Source organism: Ovis aries, chromosome 5 (assembly GCF_016772045.2).
Source record: "Ovis aries strain OAR_USU_Benz2616 breed Rambouillet chromosome 5, ARS-UI_Ramb_v3.0, whole genome shotgun sequence".
NCBI classification, from domain to species: Eukaryota; Metazoa; Chordata; class Mammalia; order Artiodactyla; family Bovidae; genus Ovis; species Ovis aries.
In genome coordinates this window covers 27816523-27840193 of record NC_056058.1, presented here as the reverse complement: position 1 = coordinate 27840193, position 23671 = coordinate 27816523, and the positions used below count along the sequence as shown (strand labels likewise).

The 23671-nt window shown below is 37.6% G+C and overlaps 1 protein-coding gene across 17 annotated transcripts in view; it reads left to right on the top strand.

The window, feature by feature from the left end:
• CSNK1G3 (casein kinase 1 gamma 3) overlaps window positions 1-20656 on the top strand; it is a 122632-nt gene extending 101976 nt beyond the window's left edge. For 8 of the 17 annotated variants that reach the window (XM_060415667.1, XM_060415659.1, XM_060415664.1 and 5 more), the window contains 2 exons: window positions 1516-1622; window positions 17881-20656. In XM_060415667.1, the coding sequence (XP_060271650.1) occupies window positions 1516-1622; window positions 17881-17935 (162 nt within the window). In that variant the 3' untranslated portion in view covers window positions 17936-20656. Of the gene's footprint in view, window positions 1-1515; window positions 15609-17880 lie in introns of those variants that run through there. The other 9 variants (XM_012178214.5, XM_004008672.6, XM_042250298.2 and 6 more) reach the window with 2 other exon arrangements.
• Window positions 20657-23671: the final 3015 nt, after the last annotated feature.

Below are 23671 nucleotides of genomic sequence, written 5' to 3'. Positions count from 1 at the left end.
GCAAATGAAGACTGAGCAAAGACTACTAACATACTTTTTAGGAACTATTGGCAACCTTCAAGAAAAACCTCAATTTGAGTTCTGATATAGGGTCAGAGTATACATTGGGGGGAGTTAAGGAATAAATAGGGAATTTTATAAAAATATAAGTGGTAAACTAAGATGATTGTTTTTTTATTAAGTTTAGAGGAAAACAAGAGATAGGACAGTAGAGAGACTTTGTTGGACCAAGAGAATGTGGGAGTGTTATGATTTTTATCTTGCTTCACGCTTTCATACATGCATGCATATATTCATTTATTCCAACAAATATTTATTGAGTGCCTTTTCTGTGTTACATAGAGGTGAGGAGATCTCTCAGGAAATAACAGAAGGCTCTTGCTGTTATGGAGCTTAATTTTAATAGAGTTTGGGATGGGTATTAAGAAACTCATCAGTCAGTCAATCAGAAAAACATCACTATTGATAAATGCTCTACAAAGAATTACAAATGAAGTATAACATGTACGAGTGTTTCTGAACAAAAGTTCTAGATTATATGTTGAAAAAAATCCTGTTCTCTGAGAATCTGAAAGATAAGAAAACAGCCAGTAAGCAAGAAGAGAATTAGGGAGTGAGAAAAGATAATGCCAAGGCCTTAGGTAGAAATAAGCTTGATGTTGTATGGAGGCTAGTGAACAAAGGGAAAGTGCTATGAGATCAAAGGGGTAGACAGGATTGAGATCTTGTGGGGCTTTGTAAATTGGAGTAAAGAATATAGATCTTTATTTCAGATGAAACCATAAAGTTGACATTATAAGAGTTTTAAGCAAAGAGTTATGTGTTGCCTAATTTACATCTTAAAGGAACATCTTGGTTGTTGTGTGGACAATCCATTAATGGGAGGTAGATACAAATAAAAGCTGACCAGTTGATCGGTGTTTGCTCTTCTTCTTTCAAGAGATAATGGTGCTTTGGCCTGCGGTTCTAGTAGTCTTAAGAGTGGGGAGGACCCAGTTAGGTTTGTGGTTTGTGTCAGGGAGGATTTAACATCATCTGCTGATGGTTTATGTCAAAGAGAGGAATCACAGTGATGCCTAGATTTAGGGCTTGAAAAACTGGGTGAATGAATGGACACAAGTGAGGGTGAGACCTGAGCATGATTACCGACTGAAATGGAGGATCTGTTGGAAGAACAATATTAAAGTTTCCAAAGCAAATAGTTCATGATGTAACAAAGTACCAAAGGAGCTGGGTACCCAAAAGGGAACTGATTGCATTAGCCTTACAAACCAGAGGACAGCAGACAGGACAGAAATTTCAAGATGACCAGGAAGTAAGTTGAAAAGCAAGTGTTGAATGACTTTATCTATAATATAGACCTGTTAATATATTTAGTTATGAACAACTACATACTAATTGTTTTGTGGTCTTCATATTAACTTTCTAATTTAAATACTTTAATTATGTTTATCATTGTAAACATTACTTTGTGTGTGTATACATATATATATTTTTTCTTTTTCTTTTTTGCAGGTTGTAAGTTCTACAAATGGAGAATTAAACACAGATGACCCTACTGCAGGACGTTCAAACGCACCCATCACAGCCCCTACAGAAGTAGAGGTGATGGATGAAACCAAGTATGTATTGGTCTTGCTTGATTTAGTCCCTTTTTTCCTTAAACTGTGCATGTTTGAGACTTATAGTCATGTGCAATTATTTAAGGAAATTTCTTTCAAGGAATAGGTGCATGCAAAACAAATTGGTATATTTAATTGTTTTAACCAGTAAGTTTTAAATAGTGCTGTTTCAGTAAACGTTTTAATAATACAAAAATAGTTATTTAAGAACTGTGCTCAAATTCTTATTTAGAGTTAACAGCATGTTTTTAGCTTATTAGTTTTAGGAATGTTGGTGCATAAAAATTACTGCTGTACTTTAGAGGCATATTTTTTTCTGTAAACATAAAAATATTAATTTTGTGGTATGCTGCATGTATTAATACTAGTTTATATTAGTTGTTTTTTGTTAAAATTATAATAACTCTGCTTGGAAAAAAATTAAGCATGAAAACAATGTGATAATTTCAGTGTGGGCAGTTTCTGATGATATCTCTCTCTTTCTCTTTTTCCTTCTATTTTTTTTGTGTTTAGCTGCCAGAAAGTGTTGAACATGTGGTGAGTTCTCAAGTGTAGGCAGGCAGAAATAGCTCCGTTGACTATAATCTCAAAGATTTAGCACCAGTTTGTGTCTTTAAAAACAAACTTTTCAACATAGACATTATAATTGGTAAAAGTCATACAAAAGTCTTTAATATCATTTACATTAACTCTGAAAAGCAAGAAATAATTGAGGAGCTCTTTTGCCTGCTGCAGCTTTTTTGTTTCAAGTGATGTAGATGAAACATTTGGGGGCACTTTTTATTGAGTAGATGATACACCAGTCTTGCTTGTGCTTATGCATTTGTTTTGTAACACAATGCATTATTTGCTTTTAAAAGAGGCAAGTTTTTGAGTTAAACTTTTTTTCCTATTTGTAATTGTTAAATGCACCTAGCAATAATATCACTAAACCAGTACTTCACTTGCTAATTATATTGCTGTTAAATACACATACTATGCATTATTAAATTTCATGATAAACTATAGTAAGAGAGTGTTATGAAAAATCCTCATCTAAATAGTAACTGCTAAATACAGATATTATGAAAAATAATATTCTTATTTGTTGCAATAATACTGAACTTAAACTATTTATTGACACTTGCCTTTAGTTATAATGCCGTGTTTAAAATGCTTCCCTCGATTTTAGGACAAATTTTGAGTTAGCCTTGGGGTAAATAATGAAAGTTGTTTAGATTAGTAAATTGTGTAACATTCTACTCATGTCTAAAAGGAACCTTATATAATTTTTAAGACAATGCTCATTTATTGACTGAAAGATGAGGAAACTTTTGCGGATATTTCTGTTTAACAGAGTAATGAGCAAGTGTCCCTTTTAACCAGTTTGACTGTGGAATTTATTCATAGTCAGTGTGACTTAGTTTTGGTGGATTTCAGGATATAATCAGTCAGCTACATACTGCTGTATTTTTATGTCAAAAGTAAAAAACAGTTATAGGTGCTGGTGCAATCCCAAGCACAGTTATAAAAGGGGGTGACATAAGGCAGATAGTAATGCACATGGCCTTTGCAAATAAACGTAAGTTGTAGAAACCTACTTCTGCCACTGTTTCCTTCTTCAGGCTTGTTTCTTTTCCTGTAAAATGAGACTAATAATATCTACCTCGTAGGCTGTTGAAAAAATTAAATGTACTAAAGCGCTGGTATTTTGTCTGGCACATGGCGTGGCAGGTACTCACTTGCCATTATCACCCCTTCTGTTTCTCTGTTTGCTGCCAGTGACCTCGTTCATCTTCCCAGGCTTGTGCTGCTTCCATCAACATTCTCTGTTTTTACTTCCACACCCAGATTCTTCACTGAAACTGGCCATTCTGTGTTCTCATCCTCCTAGAGATCTATTTTCCACCAAATCTATTGCATTTTTTCCATGTATTCATTCAGTGTTTACACTGCTTGGATTTCAGAAATAATGATACTATCCTTGCTTTTATGAAGCTCACTCTTCAGCAGGGATAATTGCAGCTGTTTTAGCATTTATCAGTGTATGATAAATATTGTGAAAAAGGTCCCGGTAGAGTCGTTTGACAGGATGATCAGAGAATGCTTTGTGGAGGGGGCTTTGAAGAATGGGTAGTAATTTATTTAGTTGAGATGGGTGTCAGTGTGTATGTTTATGGTTTGGGTTTCTATCTGTAGGTGTTGGAAGATAAGAAAAAAGGAAGTGGCGGGGGGAGCGGGGCGGGGAGACTCTTTCTAAAGGGAGGTTCTCTTTTGCATAGAACAGCAAGTCCAGACCACTTGGCTTGGCACCAGGCCCTTCATGGTTGCTCTGATCTGTCTTTCCCAGCCTCATTTTCCATTCTGAATTCTGTGTTCCATTAGTTTCTTAAGTCTGTCATTGATATGTTATTCTCTTTATCTATCTCCCACCTTTTAAAACTTCTTGAAGTGAAAGTGAAAGTTGCTCAGCCGTGTCTGACTCTGCGAGCTCATGGGCTATACAGTCCTTGGAATTCTCCAGGCCAGAATACTGGAGTGGGCAGCCTTTGCCTTCTCCAGGGGATCTTCCCAACTCAGGGATCAAACCCAGGTCTCCCACATTGCAGGCTCTTTACCAGCTGAGCCACAAGGGAAGCTCAAGAATGCTGGAGTGAGTAGCCTATCCCTTCTCCAGGGGATCTTCCTGACCCAGGAATCGAACAACCGGGGTCTCCTGCATTGCAGGTGGATTCTTTACCAACTCAGCTATCAGGATTTCTTAAAAACAAGGCCTTTTTTATTGTAAGATCCGTAAAGCCTCAATAAATTATTACTAAATAATTGACTACATAATGTAATGTATCCATGCAATGTACTGTAAGTTGACAATATAAAATAAAATTGAAAACATGATGCAGTGTGACATAAACCAGACATAAAAGGCTATACATTATAAGGTCCATTTATGTAAAATGTCCAGAATAAGCAAATATACAGAGACAGAAGATAGACAGTGAACGCCGGGAACAGAGAAGAGGAATAGAGGAGTGCCTGCTGGTAGGTTATGTGGCTTCCTTATGGAGTGAAGAAAGCATTTTGAAGTTAGATAGTGGTGAGAGCTGAAAAACCCCTTGACTATATTAAAAAAACATTGTATTATATGCTTTAAAAAGGTGAATTTAATGGTATGTGAATTATATCTGAATACAGCAGTTATCAGATACAATGGCATCCCATTCCAGTGTTCTTGCCTGGAGAATCCCAGGGATGGGGGAGCCTGGCGGGCTGCCGTCTATGGGGTCGCACAGAGCCAGACATGACTGAAGCGACTTAGCTTAGCAGCACAGCAGTTTCTTTAGAAAAATAGATAGCAATCCATGAATTCAGTGTAGCTTTATTCTAGATGGGTTACAGAAATTCTCAGAACTTCCCAAACTGTTCATTAGTTGGAAATTCTTTTTAAACATATAACATTTTGTCCTGTCTTTGATCAAGGTTACTCTAATGTTCCTACAGCCTCATTATTGCATTCCTTATACCCTCTTAAAAGTCTGTGATTAAGAAATGTGAGCATAATTTCTTTTCCAAAGTTGGGTCTAATGCGTCTCTTCTCTTTTCCACAATTTTCTGGGTAGCTAGGGACCGGCTTAGAATTCTTTTTCAGAATCTGTTTGCTACTTCCTTCTTTTCTTCTTACCTGTGAGTGGCAGAGGTCTTTCTTACCCCATCTCATAAACTGAAATGTATCCTACAACAAATATTTTAGAATCTCAAGTTTACGTAAATGTATGATTTCCAAATGATGGAAAATAATCTCTTCCCCCAAGATAAAGTGGCTCCTTCAATAGTAATGAGATTTTGCCTTCCTTTTTTTTTTTTTTTTTAACTGTAGTGGAGAATTTTTTAAAACAGGTGATACAAATGACAGGACCCCCATCATTTTTTCTAGGAATTTAGGAGGCTAAGGCTTCAAGTTTAGTTACTGAGTTTTGAAGTATTATGAATTCATCTTTTTTCCTTCGTTTCTCTGTTTCTCTGCCCAACCCCCCACCCCCCATTTTCTGTCATTTACTGAATAGTTGTTGTGTGTATGGTGATACAATGATTATGAAGATAAGTCAGGACCCTGTTTTCCATTAGAGAAGGTAGTAAGTACACCAGAGACTTTCATGTAGCGTAGTTCTCAAACCTGGCTTGATATCACAATCATCTGGGCAGTTTTAAAAATATGCCACTACTTAGGCTGTGTATTCTCAGTGGTGGTGGGGTCTGGTTGCCAGTATTTTTAAAATGCTTTTAAGCTGATTCTAAGGAATAACCAGGATTGAGAATCACCGATCTAAAACAAGGTGTTATAGGGTTAACGCTATGGAGTTCAGAGACTGGGTATGCATTTCCAGCTAAAGATCATAGAGGTCTTTGTGGGTGAGGATACATTTGCCAGAGTTCAAAGATGAGTATGATTTGAAAAGGGGAATGAGGGTCAGAGAGAAGAGATTGTGTAACAACGTGAAGCAAGGAAAAAATGGGTAAGTTTGAGTAGTGACCCCTGCAAGCAGAGTGTGATTGTATTAATGGGAACTGAGACAGGCTGAGTGCCTAATCTCAAAAGGCTTTAGTAACAAGGTTAAAAAAAAAATTGGACATTATCTTTCTTAGCACAAGAAAGCACTGTGGGTTTTAAGCCAAGAAATGGTATAATCAGATTGAACCTTAAGAAAATTATTTTGTTGCCAGTTTTGAGGCTTATGTCACTTCCTGGGCTTCAGGAAATCTCCCTTCCCTCCTTCCTGCTCTCTTTTCCTTCCTTCCTTCTAAGGTACAGGCTGTCTGGAAAGGAAGCCTAATGTAGGATGAGACTGAGAGGAGAGTAGAAATTCATTGGAACCAAATTTTTAAAACTGATGCCTTAGGACAGTGGAGAACCATTGCTGAGATTTAAGAGGAAAGGGCATGGCCATATTTATGATGAGGGAAGTTTGGATGGCAGATTGGAGAGAGGTGAGTCTTACATGAAAGTCACTTAAAAGACTCTTAACAGTGGTGGAGGCAGGAAGGTATAAACTAAACCAGCATGAGAGGGTGGGCAAATTGTGAAAGTTATTTCAGGTTTGAGATACTTACTGCATGGGGATGGAAAGGAAGAAACTGAAGGTGCAGTTTCCTTGTTAGCGTGGTTACATGCATGGTCTTGCTCTCTGATCTAAACCCTACTTGTCTAACCAACTAGTTTCTCATTTTTATCATTGAGAAACCTAGAGGAATGAAATTACATTTCAAGTATAAGTTTTAAGGGGAAAAAAATCCTTTGGCAGTGAATTAAAGTTTAGGTGTCATGAAAAATACTTCCTACATCCTCTTCAACCAGAGGAGGAGAGGCTAGGTTCTGGGGTCCTAAGTGCAGAGGGTATGGCAGGTACCAACAGTCCCTCAACTGGATACCGATGAGCCAGTGAGTTATTACAGAGGCAGATAAGAACTTCAGATCCAGACAGAGGAACGTGCTTCAGTTTCTGGGTAGACTTTTGAGAAGATAGTTTATGACACTATATATGGAATTTAGAAAGATGGTAATGATAACCCTGTATGCGAGACAGCAAAAGAGACACAGATGTATAGAATGGACTTTTGGACTCTGAGGGAGAGGGAGAGGGTGGGATGATTTGGGAGAATGGCACTGAAACATGTATACTATCATGTAAGAAATGAAGCGCCAGTCTATGTTTGATACAGGATATAGGATGCTTGGGGCTGGTGCATGGGGATGATCCAGAGAGATGGTATGGGGTGGGTGGTGGGAGGGGGTTCAGGATTGGGAACTCATGTACACCCGTGGTGGATTCATGTCAATGTATGGCAAAACCAATATAGTATTGTAGAGTAAAATAAAGTAAAATTAAAAATTAAAAAAAAAGAAAAAAAATAAACATTAAAAAAAAAGAAAGTTTATGACATAGATCCGGGAAGACAAGCCATGTTTTACAAGAAGAAAAAGGCAGTCAGTAATGGGGAAATGGTGGTGTGATGTCTGTAGCAAACTCTTGGTTGTTCCCATTTATGTTTTCTACAGAGTTTAGGACTTTAACCCATTATCATTTCTTATTTCCTCTGTAAACAGTATGTGAAGCAACAGTGTTCATCAGAAATAGAACTTAATGTTTATTCCCAAAGGATTTAAGAGTAGAGTTGTTGCTTCAAAGATTGTAGGCTAGCCTCCAAATGATCTGCTTAGAAGCGTGACTCTGACTTGTGAGAGCATTTTGGCTTACTGGAACCACACAAGGGATAATCAAGAAAGAGCCGAGAAAGAATAGAATCATTGACAGGAACATGATTTAAGTGTCTGCTCAGCCTAAATCTTTTCCCAGGGTAGTTGTCAGTCTAGATCTGAGGAGACTCCATATGAGGTATGAACAAATGGATAAGAAAATGTAGTAGTCACTGAACAACAGGAGAGAAAATGTCTTTGAAAATTTTAAAAGTATAAGTTATTTTCTAAGACCAAATAATTGGACTTATTGATAGAATAACTTGGTCACATCATCTGTGAAAATTTCTGTATATGCTAATTCCTGAAATCTTTGCTATTATTACAATTATTGTTTCCGATAACTACCCTCTATACCCCCCCTTCAGCTGTACCAAGTTAAAAGTATATGGTTTCATTTTATGCATTTGGCCTGCTCTCATGTAAATTGATGACATGGTGTCCACTCTGTCTCTAGTGCTCAGCTCCTTGCATCCAGGACAAGGCCTTGTTGGAAATGGAGATGTCGGAAGTTGGCCTGGTAGTTGCATCTGGAAAGCAGTGCTTCTTGCGATTCAGATTCCTTTATTAATTTAATTCCTTTATTGATCATTTCCCTCCAGAAAAGTTTCCATGGGCACTGTGATACCTATATTTTGTAATATTTCATTAGAGTTTGTGACCCAAGGATAAGAGCTTTGGCTTTAAAACATGGTTTAGGATTTTGACCAGGTTCTTACTTTAGAAGTCAGTTTATTTATGAGGCAAAATTTACATTTATTCAGTAGATATTAAATTAAAAGTACCAACTTTGTGTCTATTTGTGGAATGTATCATGATCAGGACCTTAGGAAATTTAAGGTTTTTGTTGTTCAGTCACTAAGTCATCTCGAACTCTTTGAAACCCCATTGACTGCAGCACACCAGGGTCTTCTGTTCTTCACTATCTCCTGGAGTTACTCAAATTCATGTCCATTGAGTTGGTGATACCATCTAACCATCTCATCCTCTGCCACCCTCTTCTCCTTTTGCCTTCAGTCTTGCCCAGCATCAGGTTCTTTTCCAGTGAGTCAGCTTTTTGCATCAGGTGGCCAAAGTACTGGAGCGTTAGCATCCATCCTTCCAATGAATATGCAGGTTGATTTCCTTTAAGATTGATTGGTTTGATCTCCTTGCTGTCCAAGGGACTCTTAAGCATCCTCTGTAGCACCACAATTTGAAAGCATCAGTTCTTCAGTACTCAGCCTTCTTTATGGTCCAACTCTTATATCCTTACATGACTGCTGGAAAAACCATATGTGGTCTAGGTTTGTCATAGCTTTCCTTCCAAGGAGCAAGCATCTTTTAATTTTGTGGTTGCAGTCATCATCTTCAGTGATTTTGGAGCCCGAGGAAATAAAATCTGTCACTGTTTTTACTTTTCCTCCATCTATTTGCCTTGAAGTGATGGGGCCAGATGCCATGATCTTAACTTTTTTAATGTTGAGTTTTAAGGCAGCTTTTTCACTCTCCTCTCTCACCATCATCAAAGGCTTTTTAGTTTCTCTTCATTTCCTGCCTTTAGAGTGGTGTCATCTATATATCTAAGGTTGTTGTCATTTCTCCTGGCAGTCTTGATTCCTGCATGTGATTCATCCAGTCCGGCATTTCCCAAGATGTACTCTGCGTATAAGTTGAATAAGCAAGGTGACAGTGTACAGTCTCGAGGGACTCCCATCCCGATTGTGAAGCAGTCCATTGTTCTATGTCCATTTCTTGCTTCTTGTCCCGTAATCAGATTTCTCAGGAGACCGGTTAGGTGGTCTGGTGTTCTCATCTCTTTAAGAATTTTCCACAGTTTATGTGATGTACACAGTTAAAGGCTTTAGTGTAGCAGAAGTAGAGGTTTTTTTAGAAATCTCTTGCTTTTCCTATGATCCAACGAATGTTGACAATTTGATCTCTGGTTCCTCTGCCTTTTCTAAACCCAGCTTGTATATCTCCGAGTTCTCTGTTCACATACTGCTGAAGCATAGCTGGAAGGATTTTGAGCATTATCTTACTAGCGTGTGAAATTAGCACGATTATATGGTAGTTTGAGCACTCTTTGGCATTGCCCTTCTTTGGGATTGGAATGAAAAGTGACCTTTTCCAGTCCTGAGGCCACTGCTGAGTTTTCCAAATTTGCAGGCATAGTGAATGCCATGCTTTCACAGCATCATCTTTTAGGATTTGAAATAGCTCAGTTGGAATTCCATCACCTCCACTAGCTTGGTTTGTAATAATGATTCCTAAGGTCCAGTTGACTTCACACTCTAGGCTGTATGGTTCTAGGTGAGTGACCACACCATTGTGGTTATCTGGTCATTAAGACCTTTTTTTGTATAATTCTTCTTTGTCTTCTTGCCTCCTCTTCTTAATCTTTTCTGTTTCTGTTAGGTCCTTGCCATTTCTGTCCTTTATTGTGCCCATCCTTGGCATGAAGTGTTTCCTTTATATCTCCAATTTTCTTGATGAGATTGCTAGTTTTTCCCATTCTGTTGTTTTTCTCTATTTCTTTGCCTTGTTCATTTCAGGAGGCCTTTTTACCTCTCCTTGTTATTCTCTGGAATTCTGCATTCATTTGGGTATCTTTCCCTTTCTTTCCCTTACCTTTTGCTTCTCTTCTTTCCTCAGACATTTGTAAAGCCTCCTCAGACAATCTCTTTGCCTTCTTGCATTTCTTTGGGATGGTTTTGGTCACTGCCTCTTATACCGTGTTACAAACCTCCATCCATAATTCTTCAGGTACTCTGTCTACCAGATCTAATCCCTTGAATTTATTTGTCACTTCCACTGGATAATCATAAGAAATTTGATTTAGGTCATATCTGAATGGCCTAGTGGTTTTCCTTACTTTCTTCAATTTAAGCCTGAATTTTGCGATAAGGAGCTCATGATCTGAGCCACAGTCAGCTCCCGGTCTTGTTTTTGCTGACTGTATAGAGCTTCTCTATCTTCAGTCTGATTTTGATATTGACCATTTGGTGATGTCCATGTGTAGAGTCATCTCTTGTTTTACTGGAAGAGGGTGTTTGTTATGACCAGTGTGTTCTCTTGACAAAACTCTGTTAGCCTTTACCCTGTTTGGTTTTGTACTCCAGGGCCAAACTTGCCTGTTAACCCAGGTGTCTCTTGAATTCATATTTTTGTAATCCCTGGTGATGAAATGACATCCTTTTTTGGTGTTAGTACTAGAAGGTCTTGGAGGTGTTTGTAGAACCGTTCACCTTCAGCTTCTTCGGCATTGGTGATTGAGGTAGACTTGGATTACTTGTTGAATGGTTTGCCTTGGAAATGAGCTGAAGTCATTCTGTTGCTTCTAAGATTGCATCCAAGTACTGTATTTTGGACTCTTTTGTTGACTGTGTGGGCTACTCCATTTCTTCTAAGGGATTCTTGCCCACAATAGTAGATATAGTGGTCATCTGAATTAAAGTTGCCCATTCCCATACGTTTTAGTTCACAGATTCCTAAGATGTTGATGTTCACTCTTGCCATCTCCTGCTTGACCACATCCAGTTTACCTCAATTCATGGACCTAATATGTCAGGTTCCTGGGCAGTATTCTTTACAGCATCGGACTTTACTGTCACCAGCAGAAACATTCACAGCTGAGGGTCCTTTCTGCTTTGGCCCAGGTACTTCATTGTTTTGGGAGATATTAGTAATTGTCCACCACTCATCTCAGTAGCATGTTGGACGCTTCCAGACCTGGGGGGCTGATCTTTCAGGGTCATACGTGTTTGCCTTTTCATACTGTACATGGTGTTTTTGCAGCAAGAATACTGGAGTGGTTTGTAATTTCCTCTTCCAGTAGACCCACAGACCATGATAAGGCTATGATGCATGAAGGGGAATGTGGAGGTAGATGATAAGCAAATAAATAAATTAGTATTAGTACTGTGTACTGAGAGGAAAATTAAACAAGCTTGTCAGAGTGGTCTTATGCTAAAAAGTGTTTTAGACAGAGTGCTGAGGACAATTGAGATGAGTCCTGATTTATTAATGACTAATAAGTGAACCGTGAACTCCCTGATGTTCAAACTGGTTTTAGAAAAGGGAGAGGAACCAGGGATCAAATTGCCAACATCTGCTGGATCACGGAAAAGCAAGAGAGTTCCAGAAAAACATCTATTTCTGCTTTATTGACTATGCCAAAGCCTTTGACTGTGTGGATCACAATAAACTGTGGAAAATTCTGAGAGAGATGGGCATACCAGACCACCTAACCTGCCTCTTGAGAAATCTGTATGCGGGTCAGGAAGCAACAGTTAGAACTGGACATGGAACAAGAGACTGGTTCCAAATAGGAAAAGGAGTACGTCAAGGCTGTATATTGTCACCCTGCTTATTTAACTTCTATGCAGAGTACATCATGAGAAACGCTGGGCTGGAAGAAACACAAGCTGGAATCAAGATTGCTGGGAGAAATATCAATAACCTCAGATATGCAGATGATACCACCCTTATGGCAGAAAGTGAAGAGGAGCTAAAAAGCCTCTTGATGAAAGTGAAAGAGGAGAGTGAAAAAGTTGGCCTAAAGCTCAACATTCAGAAAACGAAGATCATGGCATGTGGTCCCATCACTTCATGGGAAATAGATGGGGAAACAGTGGAAACAGTGTCAAACTTTATTTTGGGGGGCTCCAAAATCACTGCAGATGGTGACGGCAGCCATGAAATTAAAAGACGCTTACTCCTTGGAAGAAAAGTTATGACCAACCTAGGTAGCATATTCAAAAGCAGAGACATTACTTTGCCGACTAAGGTCCGTCTAGTCAAGGCTGTTTTTCCTGTGGTCATATATGGGTGTGAGAGTTGGACTGTGAAGAAGGCTGAGTGCCGAAGAATTGATGCTTTTGAACTGTGGTGTGGAGAAGACTCTTGAGAGTCCCTTGGACTGCAAGGAGATCCAACCAGTCCATTCTGAAGGAGATCAACCCTGGGATTTCTTTGGAAGGAAGGATGCTGAAGCTGACACTCCAGTACTTTGGCCGCCTCATGTGAAGAATTGACTCATTAGAAAAGACTCTGATGCTGGGAGGGATTGAGGGCAGGAGGAGAAGGGGATGACCAAGGATGGAATGGCTGGATGGCATCACAGACTCGATGACGTGAGTCTGAGTGAACTCTGGGAGATGGTGATGGACAGGGAGGCCTGGTGTGCTGCGATTCATGGGGTCGCAAAGAGTCGGACATGACTGAACTGACTGAACTGAACTGAAGACTATAAATGGAAAAGAAATGCAAAAAAGCAAAATGGCTGTCTGAGGAGGCCTTACAAATAGCTGTAAAAGAAGCGAAGCGAAAAGCAAAGGAGAAAAGGAAAGATATAAGCATCTGAATGCAGAGTTCCAGAGAATAGCAAGAAGAGATAAGAAAGCCTTCCTCAGCGATCAGTGCAAAGAAAGAGAGGAGAACAACCAAATGGGAAAGACTAGAGATCTCTTCAAGAAAATTAGAGATACCAAGGAAACATTTCATGCAACGATGGGCTCGATGAAGGACAGAAATGGTATGGACCTAACAGAAGCAGAAGGTATTAGGAAGAGGTGGTAAGAATACACAGAAGAACTATACAAAAAAGATCTTCATGACCCAGATCATCACGATGGTGTGATCACTCACCTAGAGCCAGACATCCTGGAATGTGAAGTCAAGTGGGTCTTAGAAAGCATCATTATGAACAAAGCTAGTGGAGGTGATGGAATTCCAGTTGAGCTATTTCAAATCCTGAAAGAAGATGCTGTGAAATGCTGCACTCAATATGCCAGCAAATTTGCAAAACTCAGCAGTGGCCACAGGACTGGAAAAGGTCAGTTTTGTTTGATTCCAATCCCAAAGAAAGGCAGTGCCAAAGAATGCTCCAACTACCGCACAATTGCAGTCATCTCACACACGAGTAAAGTAATGCTCAATATTCTCCAAGCCAGGCTTCAGCAATACGTGAACCGTGAACTTCCAGATGTTCAAGCTGGTTTTAGAAAAGGCAGAGGAACCAGAGATTAAATTGCCAACATCCACTGGATCATCGAAAAAGCAAGAGAGTTCCAGAAAAACGTCTATTTCTGCTTTATTGACTATGCCAAAGTCTTTGACTGTGTGGATCACAATAAACTCTGGAAAATTCTGAAAGAGACGAGAATACCAGATCACCTGACCTGCCTCTTGAGAAATCTGTATGCGGGCCAGGAAGCAACAGTTAGAACTGGACATGGAACAACAGACTGGTTCCAAATAGGAAAAGGAGTATGGGAAGGCTATATATTGTCAAGGAGTACGTCAAGGCTGTAATATACCCTGCTTATTCAAGTTATATGCAGAGTACATCATGAGAAACGCTGGGCTGGAAGAAGCACAAGCTGGAATCAAGGTTGCCAGGGGAAATATCAATAACCTCAATATGCAGATGACACCACCCTTATGGCAGAAAGTGAAGAAGAACTGAAAAGCCTTGATGAAAGTGAAAGAGGAGGGTGAAAAAGTTGGTTTAAAGCTCAACATTCAGAAAACGAAGACCATGGCATCTGGTCCCATCACTTCATGGGAAATAGATGGAGAAACAGTGGAAACAGTGTCAGACTTTATTTTGCGGGGCTCCAAAATCACTGCAGATAGTGACTGCAGCCATGAAATTAAGATGCTTACTCTTTGGAAGAAAAGTTATGACCAACCTAGATAGCATATCAAAAAGCAGAGACATTACTTTGCCAACAAAGGTCCGTCTAGTCAAGGCTATGGTTTTTCCAGTAGTCATGTATGGATGTGAGAGTTGGACTGTGAAGAAAGCTGAGTGCTGAAGAATTGATGCTTTTGAACTGTGGTGTTGGAGAAGACTCTTGAGCGTCCCTTGGACTGCAAGGAGATCCAACCAGTCCATTTTGAAGGAGTTCAGCCCTGGGATTTCTTTGGAGGGAATGTTGCTGAAGCTGAATCTCCAGTACTTTGGCCACCTCATGTGAAGAGTTGACTCATTGGAAAAGACTCTGATGCTGGAAGGGATTGGCGGCAGGAGGAGAAGGGGATAACAGAGGATGAGATGGCTGGATGGCATCAAGGACTCGATGGACGTGAGTCTGAGTGAGCTCCGGGAGTTGGTGATGGACAGGGAGGTCTGGTGTGCTGCGATTCATTGGGTCGCAAAGAGTTGGACACGACTGAGCGACTGAACTGAACTGAACTGAAGACTATAAATCAGCTGTTTTGATAATGAGTTTTAAGAAATCAGCTGCAAGCTTCATATCAGTGTCCTTCTTCTGTAAGTATATCAGATTTTGAGAACATCTATGTTCTCTGTAGGGCTTCCCTGGTGGCTCAGAGGTTAAAGCGCCTGGCTCCAATGCGGGAGACCCAGGTTCGATCCCCTGGAGAAGGAAATGATAACCCACTCCAGTACTCTTGCCTGGAAAATCTCATGGATGGAGAAGCCTGGTAGGCTACAGTCCATGGGGTTGCTAAGAGCTGGTCTCTACTGAGCGCCTTCACTTTCACATTCATGTTCTCTGTGTGTGGATGCATTCATATTGGATAAAGCAGTGCTGACCTCTGGTGGTTGTCGGTTTAATAGCATTGCCGGCTCTAGTTGGGCAAGGATGTACTCTAGTGGGATTTACTTTTAAAAAATGGATGTCTCTTTTTAGATTGCTTTGATTTTAAAAGGTTTCTACAATTATCATGCATTTTAAGATCTTATTTAATCTTAAATAATGCTTAGAGTAGTTTTCTGTATTCAACAATACTTATACAATAGAAAGAAAGATTACCTAGGAAATAGGAAGAACTCAACTCTCAGAACTGGAAGCAGGTTAATAATGATAAAAAATAAATGAATCAGACAAGGCGAATCGCTAATACAAGTGTGGAAAATCTGAGCCGTGAACTTGTTTATCAAAACATCTATGAAAGCCCCTTTTCCAAAAGGTTATTATGTAAATCTTTCAACACTTTTTTAGTAGAAAACTTTTTTTAGAAGGACATACTTTGGAATTTGAAAAGACAGCCTTATTAAAAATAGTGAACATTGTTAATAAAGCTTCATATGAAACAATGTTTCTATTGACCTATGATCATATTATTAAATTTAATCTTCTAAATATTTGGTCTGGTTTCTTTTAAATACTGATTTTTTAACATTTGCTGTTTATAATATGGGCATGTTCTAACTCTTTTCTAAGTCTTTAATTGAAGAGTTCTTTTTAGAATAATGATTTTTATCTCCTAGTAGTTTTCTTATGAATAAATGTATTTATTTTTAATTAAAGGATAATTGCTTTACAGTATTGTATTGGTTTCTGCCAAACATCACCATGAATCAACCATAACATATGGTATTCCTAGTAGTTTTTTGTTTTGCTTTTTTATTTTAGAAAATATATGTAACATATTTGAGAAAGTATTAGGTAGCTGACAGAAAAATTTGACTTTCTCTTCTAAATGTATTGTGCCTGAAGTCTTCTTTTACAGCAGCGTCTCTTTGTAAGACCCTTGATTGAGTAATTTATTTCTATTCTGTGTGGTAGTTATCTCAATAATAATAAAACTCATAAAGACTGATAACAGCACATATTTCTAGTTGAATCTTTATCAGCTGATATATACAATTTTAAATTAGTTACATTCCCTAGTCTAGTCATTATGTGCTATTTGAATGCAATTTAAAAAGTTGGTTTTGAATGCTCCATAGTGATTTCTTAATCATGGCATAAATCACAGTAAATGTTGAAATCATTTTTTCTAAACATAATGTGAGCTGAGAGTGTGTGTAATTTAACTGGACAGTGTGGGGCTTTGTTTACATTTATTTCACAGAAATACATAAAAGATATCTAGCCATTATTTCATTTGCAATGATCTTTTGCTGGATAGGACTCCTGAAGCTACATGGTCTCTTTCATGCTTAGCTTAAAAATGTTTCAGTTAATATCCTTTGCAGAAGGTGGGCTGGTAAGAATTAAATGAGTATCTTGGTAAGGACTTCAGTGGGCAAAGAAAAGAGCCTCTGTGTATGTGGCACCTGTCATCTTGGTATTTTGATAGATTGACTTTAAGTATGGAAGGGGGAGAAAGCCAGACCTTTATTTGAAGGAATGATAGAGTTTTAGAGTACATCTGTGCATTTGTTTTGTTAGTTGGTAATCAGTGATTCTCGTTTGACTCTCTTTTCATACCAGCCTCAGCATAACTCTGCATGTGATGCCTCTTCTCATAATTAGGAGAATTCACTGTGAGAAAAACTAGTACCTTCAGGGATCATATACAGATTTTGTTCATCTAGGCATGAAAACCAGATATTTCTTTAATAGAATTCAAAAACTGAATCAGTTTTCAGTTATGAAACTAAATCACCTTGATTATGTTGTTTTCCATGTTAAGCATAATTTTTACCTTAATTAAAAAAACGTGATAAGCTTGACCTTCTTTAACCCCTAAAGAATTAAAAATGCCAATATTAGCATTTTTATTCTAGTTAATGTATTTTTTTCTCTCTTCCACTTTGTAAACATGATGGAGCATATTTGTTGAAGAGTATTTTGGGAATTTCTCTCTTCGTTTTTGAAATCTAATTCTTAATGAAAATAAAATCCCCAATATTAGGGTCATTATTGCTGTTCTAACATTGGCTTCCACAATCATATTCCACAATCAGGAAAAAAGAGAAAGACTACATAAGATCAACTTTATACATAGCATACAGTTGGCAGAAATTAGTATCTAAAATAGGATGTGGTGGGTCAGTTGGGGTTCAGAGCTTTATGGCTTTTTAATTAGTCTTGGTGCAGAGCCTTTTCAGTTTAGTGGCTCCTTTTAATATTGCATAGAATGTCTTGCTATTCTAAAAAGGCACATTGATGAAATGATAGTAGTAATTGCCATTATTTCACTAATATGTATGCTTCATTGGTGTGTTCACTGTTTGCTGCACCAGCCTATGGCTTTTATGATCATTTACATTAACACACTAGAGTTCATCCTTATTTTGCAATATCCTAGTATTTTTATAGTAAAAGAAGTATTTCTCTCCATCTGCAGGTGCTGCTGTTTTTTCAAACGAAGGAAAAGGAAAACCATACAGCGCCACAAATGACTCTGGACACAGACAGATCATGGGGAGTTACTTATGTGTTCATCTGCTGTCTTGTGATTAAAATCATCTCTGTAGTGACCACAGATATTTTCAAGGACTCACTCTTAGAAACAGAAATGTCATACTTTCATACTTCATTTTGTGGTTGTCTTACAGTCTTTTTTTTTTTTTTCCCTAATTTAACTTTTATGGAAGCTTTAAAGTTTTGTCGAAACATGAGTGCTTTGCCCATCAGTGAATGGAATGGACCAATGAGGTGGTATTGATGACTCACACCGTTCTATAGAATATTTTTCAGAAGCTCTCCTCAAGTTATAGAAAGCAGTACAGTATCTGAAATGTCAACCAGTTATATACCTAACCTGTTTTTTTTTTTTATAACTTCTATAAGAGCATAATCAAACAGGAATTTTCTCCTGGCGGATAAAGCAACAGAGAAAACAGTTGCCCAGATATTTAAAAGAAGTTATCCCCTGAGAAGTTCATTATCTTTGTGACATCTGCATTGATTTCACTGTTACCAATGGTACTGCTATTCATGAATCACATTGACATTCTCTCTGTGAAATCAAGGTACAGTCACTGCCCAGAGGTACTGAGGAAAAAGCTCTATGGGTTCAGCCGATGGTGGTTGGTAAAATGAATCATAAAATAGCGTGGTTCATACAAGCTCTGCTTTTGTTGCACCACTGTGTGAAGTACCGTGTTGCCGAAGTGGCAAAAGCGCTTATTTTTTAAAAATGCGAAATGTTTGTGTAATGTAACCTTATGCTTCCAGATAATGATGTATGTTAGACAGCAAGAAATGAATACTTTGAGAAATGAGATATGTTGGCGTTTTTGGAGAAATACGCTAGGAGAAGGAATAAATGTGAATCTCACCGCATCGTATGAGGTTGAAGTCTAAGGAGATCCCACTGGAACCTGCTGCTGAGTGTCTACATTCTCCTTAAGCAGAAAACTTGGGATGTGCCACGCAAGGGTGTCTGTTTATTAATTAGTTGCTCTTTGATTAAAAAGAAGGGGCCCCCCCCAGCAATAAAAACGGGGTCCCCCATTGCCATCTGTGCACATTAGTCTCTTGTATTCAACTTTGCTGGTTCTCTGGAATCTTCCTGCTTTTTAGTATAATTTTGATGATTGAAAACTATTTTGGAAAGGATGGGTCAGGTGCTTTGTCCCCATAGTCTTTTGAAGTGCCTGCATATGAACAAAGAAACGGTTCTGTTTTAAAAAAAATAGGAAACTCATTCCATTTTTCAAGAATGTTTTGTTTTAAGCCATACAGACACAGGTTATACTTTTGTCACATTTTCCTAGCCAGAATTTTCAAGGAGAGTTAAGACAAAAAGACTGGCTAGAAAGATAATTGTGTTGTTCAGATCTCACATTGACCTTCCGTCTATGAAATTGTTACTTACTCCTTCAGTGCAGCCCCTTCTTTTTGTCTCTTAAGTGCGTGCCTCTGGGCAAGCTTATTTATTTTTACTGTTTCAAGGTAACATTTAAAATGTGTAATTAAAGTAAATAAATCTACATTTTTGACTTCATTATTGCATTTCCAGAAATTTGCTTGTACTTTGTAATTTATTTTCTTATTAGCCAAAAGTTCAGCGTGTTGTTTTTGATGAATTAGGCACCCATATGAATAGTGCAGATCAGGATGTTGTTTGTCATCGTCGCTTGGAATCCTATAAATGATCTTTATAAGTTCTTGATTTTAAAGATCTACACTCAGCCTAGAAAACATATACTGTATAATTTGGTCAACAGTTTCCATTTTATATTTGTATACTGTCATGATGTCTTAAACTACAGGAGTTACATACTGAGTTTTCATTTTTGTTTGCTTTGAGCAAGGTAGATGGATGTTTTAGCCATTATAATGTGAAACCACTTCTTTCTTTACAGTATTTGACCAAATTTGTGTGTCTATGATATTTGTAAATACATGCGATATCTGTATTTCTTATCATAAGCCTGTTTAGTTTTATTCTCAGTAGGGTTTTTGGACTGTACAGTGTTTATATGATCTGAACTCCTTATACATAAGAAGGTGTGTATATTAATCCAATTATGGACTTAAAATATTTTAAAAGTATAAATACCCTTATTTGCTGCAAAGACCAGTGTGTAGACATTTGCTTTTTAGCAATATTTTTAAGTGCTCCATTTTAATGCCAAGGAATAAGTCTTTTGGCGACACAAACTGGTCAATAATAGGTAATGCAGGTATGTTCAGGTTAAGCCAACAATGTTTTGCATTTTTATGCTTCTTTTCTGTCAACACTAATGAAGTCAACATTGCCTGAATGTCTGAATAATGAAACACATCCCTGTTTAAAAGTATGTAACTGAAAAAGAAATAAAAAATAAAGGTAGTTTTTTTAAACTTGCTCTTTCCCCTTTCCTCTGATCATGGGTAAAATAATGCCACTCACTAACTGAAGATAGAAAATTTTAAAATCCAGTTTATGTGAATAAATTTAGTATATGTGAAAAGCAGAGCTGAAGGAACTTTCTTTTGTGTTTTTGATTTTTGTTTTGCTTTGTTGGAACTCTATTGTAAGCAGTATGTAGCTGGGTGTATCCAAGCTTTCTTTAATGAAAGTTTAAAAATTTTTTTTTATTTCTCTGAACTCTTTAATAGAGCAATTAATTAGAACTAATGCCATTAATAAACAAAGGAAATAAACTGTATCATTTCATTCCTTTTAAAAAGTGAAGTCATACTATTATGTTTCCAGAAATGAAGTATTATTGCTCCAGTTTGAAGTGAATGACTTTAAGATCATTGCAGATGCAGAGCACATATCTGTGGCAGTATCTCACAGTTCATCATTGTGCTGTTCGCTCTAGGGGGTTTTACAAGATGCTGCTGTGCTTACTGAAAGATGGCAAAGGTAAGGTAAGTCAAAGCAGCAGTCTGAAGTCCATATGTGTCCACTAAGCACCACCATTCAGAAACAGTAAGAAGATCTGGAGATCAAACATAGCATAGGTTAAGCATGGGTTAAAAGGCCCTATCTAGAAATAAATGACCTAAGATTAGAGTTTGACCTGAATGATTATATAGTTGCATTAGTCAGCACCCTTGGCTTTGCAAGTGCTGGAAACCTCACTTGGCTTCAGCAGTAGGCATACACATTATTGCATTTGAAAAGTCCATTCATAGGGGTGGCTTCCGACATGCTTGATCCTGGTGTAAGGTTCAGGAATCTGACTTACTCTATATCTCTCCGTTTTGCTTCCTACCCTTCTGTTTTCATTGTCAAGGGGATTTTATATGCGTGATGGTAAAATGACCACACAACAACTTCAGACTACTGCCTGCTTCATAACCTCAACAAAGGACAGTTTCCCTCAACAATTTTAACAGAATCCTGACATTTATTCCTTCATTGATTCACATGCCCACCCCAGAGCCAATTACTGTGGCCCAGAAAATGTTGTTCTTCCATCTTCACAGGACACATTGGACTGAGAAATGAGGGAGAAGGGGTGTTCCCAAAAGAAAATGAGGGTAGTGTTATCAGAAGGAAAGTGAATGGATTCTGTGCAGCAAAATCTAGATATTAGCTCTCATGGTGAGAAAAACAAAATAGAGTGTAAAGGGAAAAATAATTGCTTTAAATTAGAAAATGTTTCTATTATTGAGACATAGTAGTCTGAATATGTTACTGAAAATCACTAATACACATTTGAAAAATGTTTTGGACTTAGGTAAAAGTGGATGTCGTAAGTACCATAATTGATGTGTTTTTGTTTAGTTTTTAAAGGTTTTTGTGATTACCATTGGATTAGTAGAGTGAAAAGCTGATCTTTCTACTAGAGAAAAAGTAAATGGAGTTATAAGTTTTGCTGATGTTTGGGATGATGAGTTTCTTCTCTGCCCATCTCTAATATGGACCCACATATTATTTTCTTAGGAAATTTACTTCATAGGAATACATGGATCATAACCAAAGAAAGGACTACATATACAAGTATTATCAGGTAATACTGCTGGAATATGAAAATGGTTTTAGAAGGAACAGTTGTTCACAGGAATGTTTACCATACTGTGATTTTACTTAATATGAAAAACAGTCTTGCACTGCTCTAGAGTGGGGTTGGCAAACTTTGGTTATATGGGACCAAAGGCAAAATTGCAGTTTTTATATACTTGCATAATGAGAAAACAAATTTCCAGTAGTTCTGTATTGAGGAAGTTCAAAATACATATGAACACTTGAGTACAATTTTTTTGTAATACAAGTCTACTGATAAGACTTGAGGTATTTTGAGAGGATAATATTTCACTTAGGAGTTTGAAATTGATTGCAAATGATCGTCTGTTATGCTGATCTGTATTGTGATTTTATATATTTCATCTTTGAAAATGTCTTCAGATAGATATTACCAAATACTGTATCAGTCCATATGTATATGATTTTATTAGAGCGTATCCACCATTAGGAAGGTGTTTCATACAATTTTCTTAGATTCTGCCCTTGATATTTGCCATTGACAAATCATCACCCTGCAGATTAATTACTTCGTATTGAAGATTAGATGGATGCTCCTCATTTGTACAGTTAAGTGGATCCAAAAATGTAGCTTTATCCACTGAAATTGTGTAGGAATGGATATCCTGCTACTTGTTTTAACTTGACAGCATAGGAAGTGGATAAAGTGGGTTGACATTACTTGTGATTTAAACAGGATTAGTTTTGTCATAATGATTTTGTTGCAGTATAAATTTCACATATAAGTGCTGTTTTGCCTCATAATTTTTAAGTTGATTTACTAAGAAACGTTGCCAAATCTGCTGCAAACCTAATTTTCAAATCTATTCAGTATTCATTAATAATAGGTGAAGATGATACCTATTCAGGAAAAATTCAGTGTTGGTTCTGAGCTCAAAAAAAAAAATTGCAATAAAACTTTCCTACTAATATCAAACTGCTGTGTAGTTGGGCAAGTCAGGATATTCAGTTTCTATTCCTAGCAAAAACTTAGTGGAAGTAATGATAGATAAAACTGCAAGAGTGAATGAAATTCACCACTGACTTAACTAGTTCAATAACATGACAGATTCAAATAGTTCCCCCAGAATACCTACTGATGAATCATGTAATACATAAAGATTGATTTTAAACATTTTACACTTTCACAAGCTTTGTAAATTTGCCCAGTAGACCATTTTCTACTCCATATGCCGGTACCACCATGAAGTTACAGCGTATCCTCGCAGACACCACTTCAGTTAGCACTGATGTTTTCTCAAGTTCTTTAAAAATCTTTTCTCTTAAAAAAAAAAAAAATTTCTCTATTGGAGTTGTTCCACAGAGTCTATTCACAGAGGCCAATTCCTGAGTTACTTTAAGCTCCATACTGACTTCTCTTGTAATCAACAGCTAGGCAGTATTGGTAACATGTATTGACTCATGAAAAGCCAAATCATTTGCCTTGTTTTTTAGTTGACAATTGGTGTCTTCAGGCACCTGTCCTTGCTCAAAAACTAGTGGTCTTCAATGTGTTTATTTTCTCTGGACACACTTTGTAGCTGCTGCAGTCAAACACAATTTAATTAACTTTAACTCACCATCAGTGAAGAACTTTCTTTGCTTGGCTAACAAATGAGCCACTTGGAAAGTAACTTTGGTTGCACCTTCATTCTCATTTTTTGTGTGTTTGAAATAATTCTATTGTGGTAAGATATTCTGCTTTAAAGTTTTAATTGTTCTTACTATT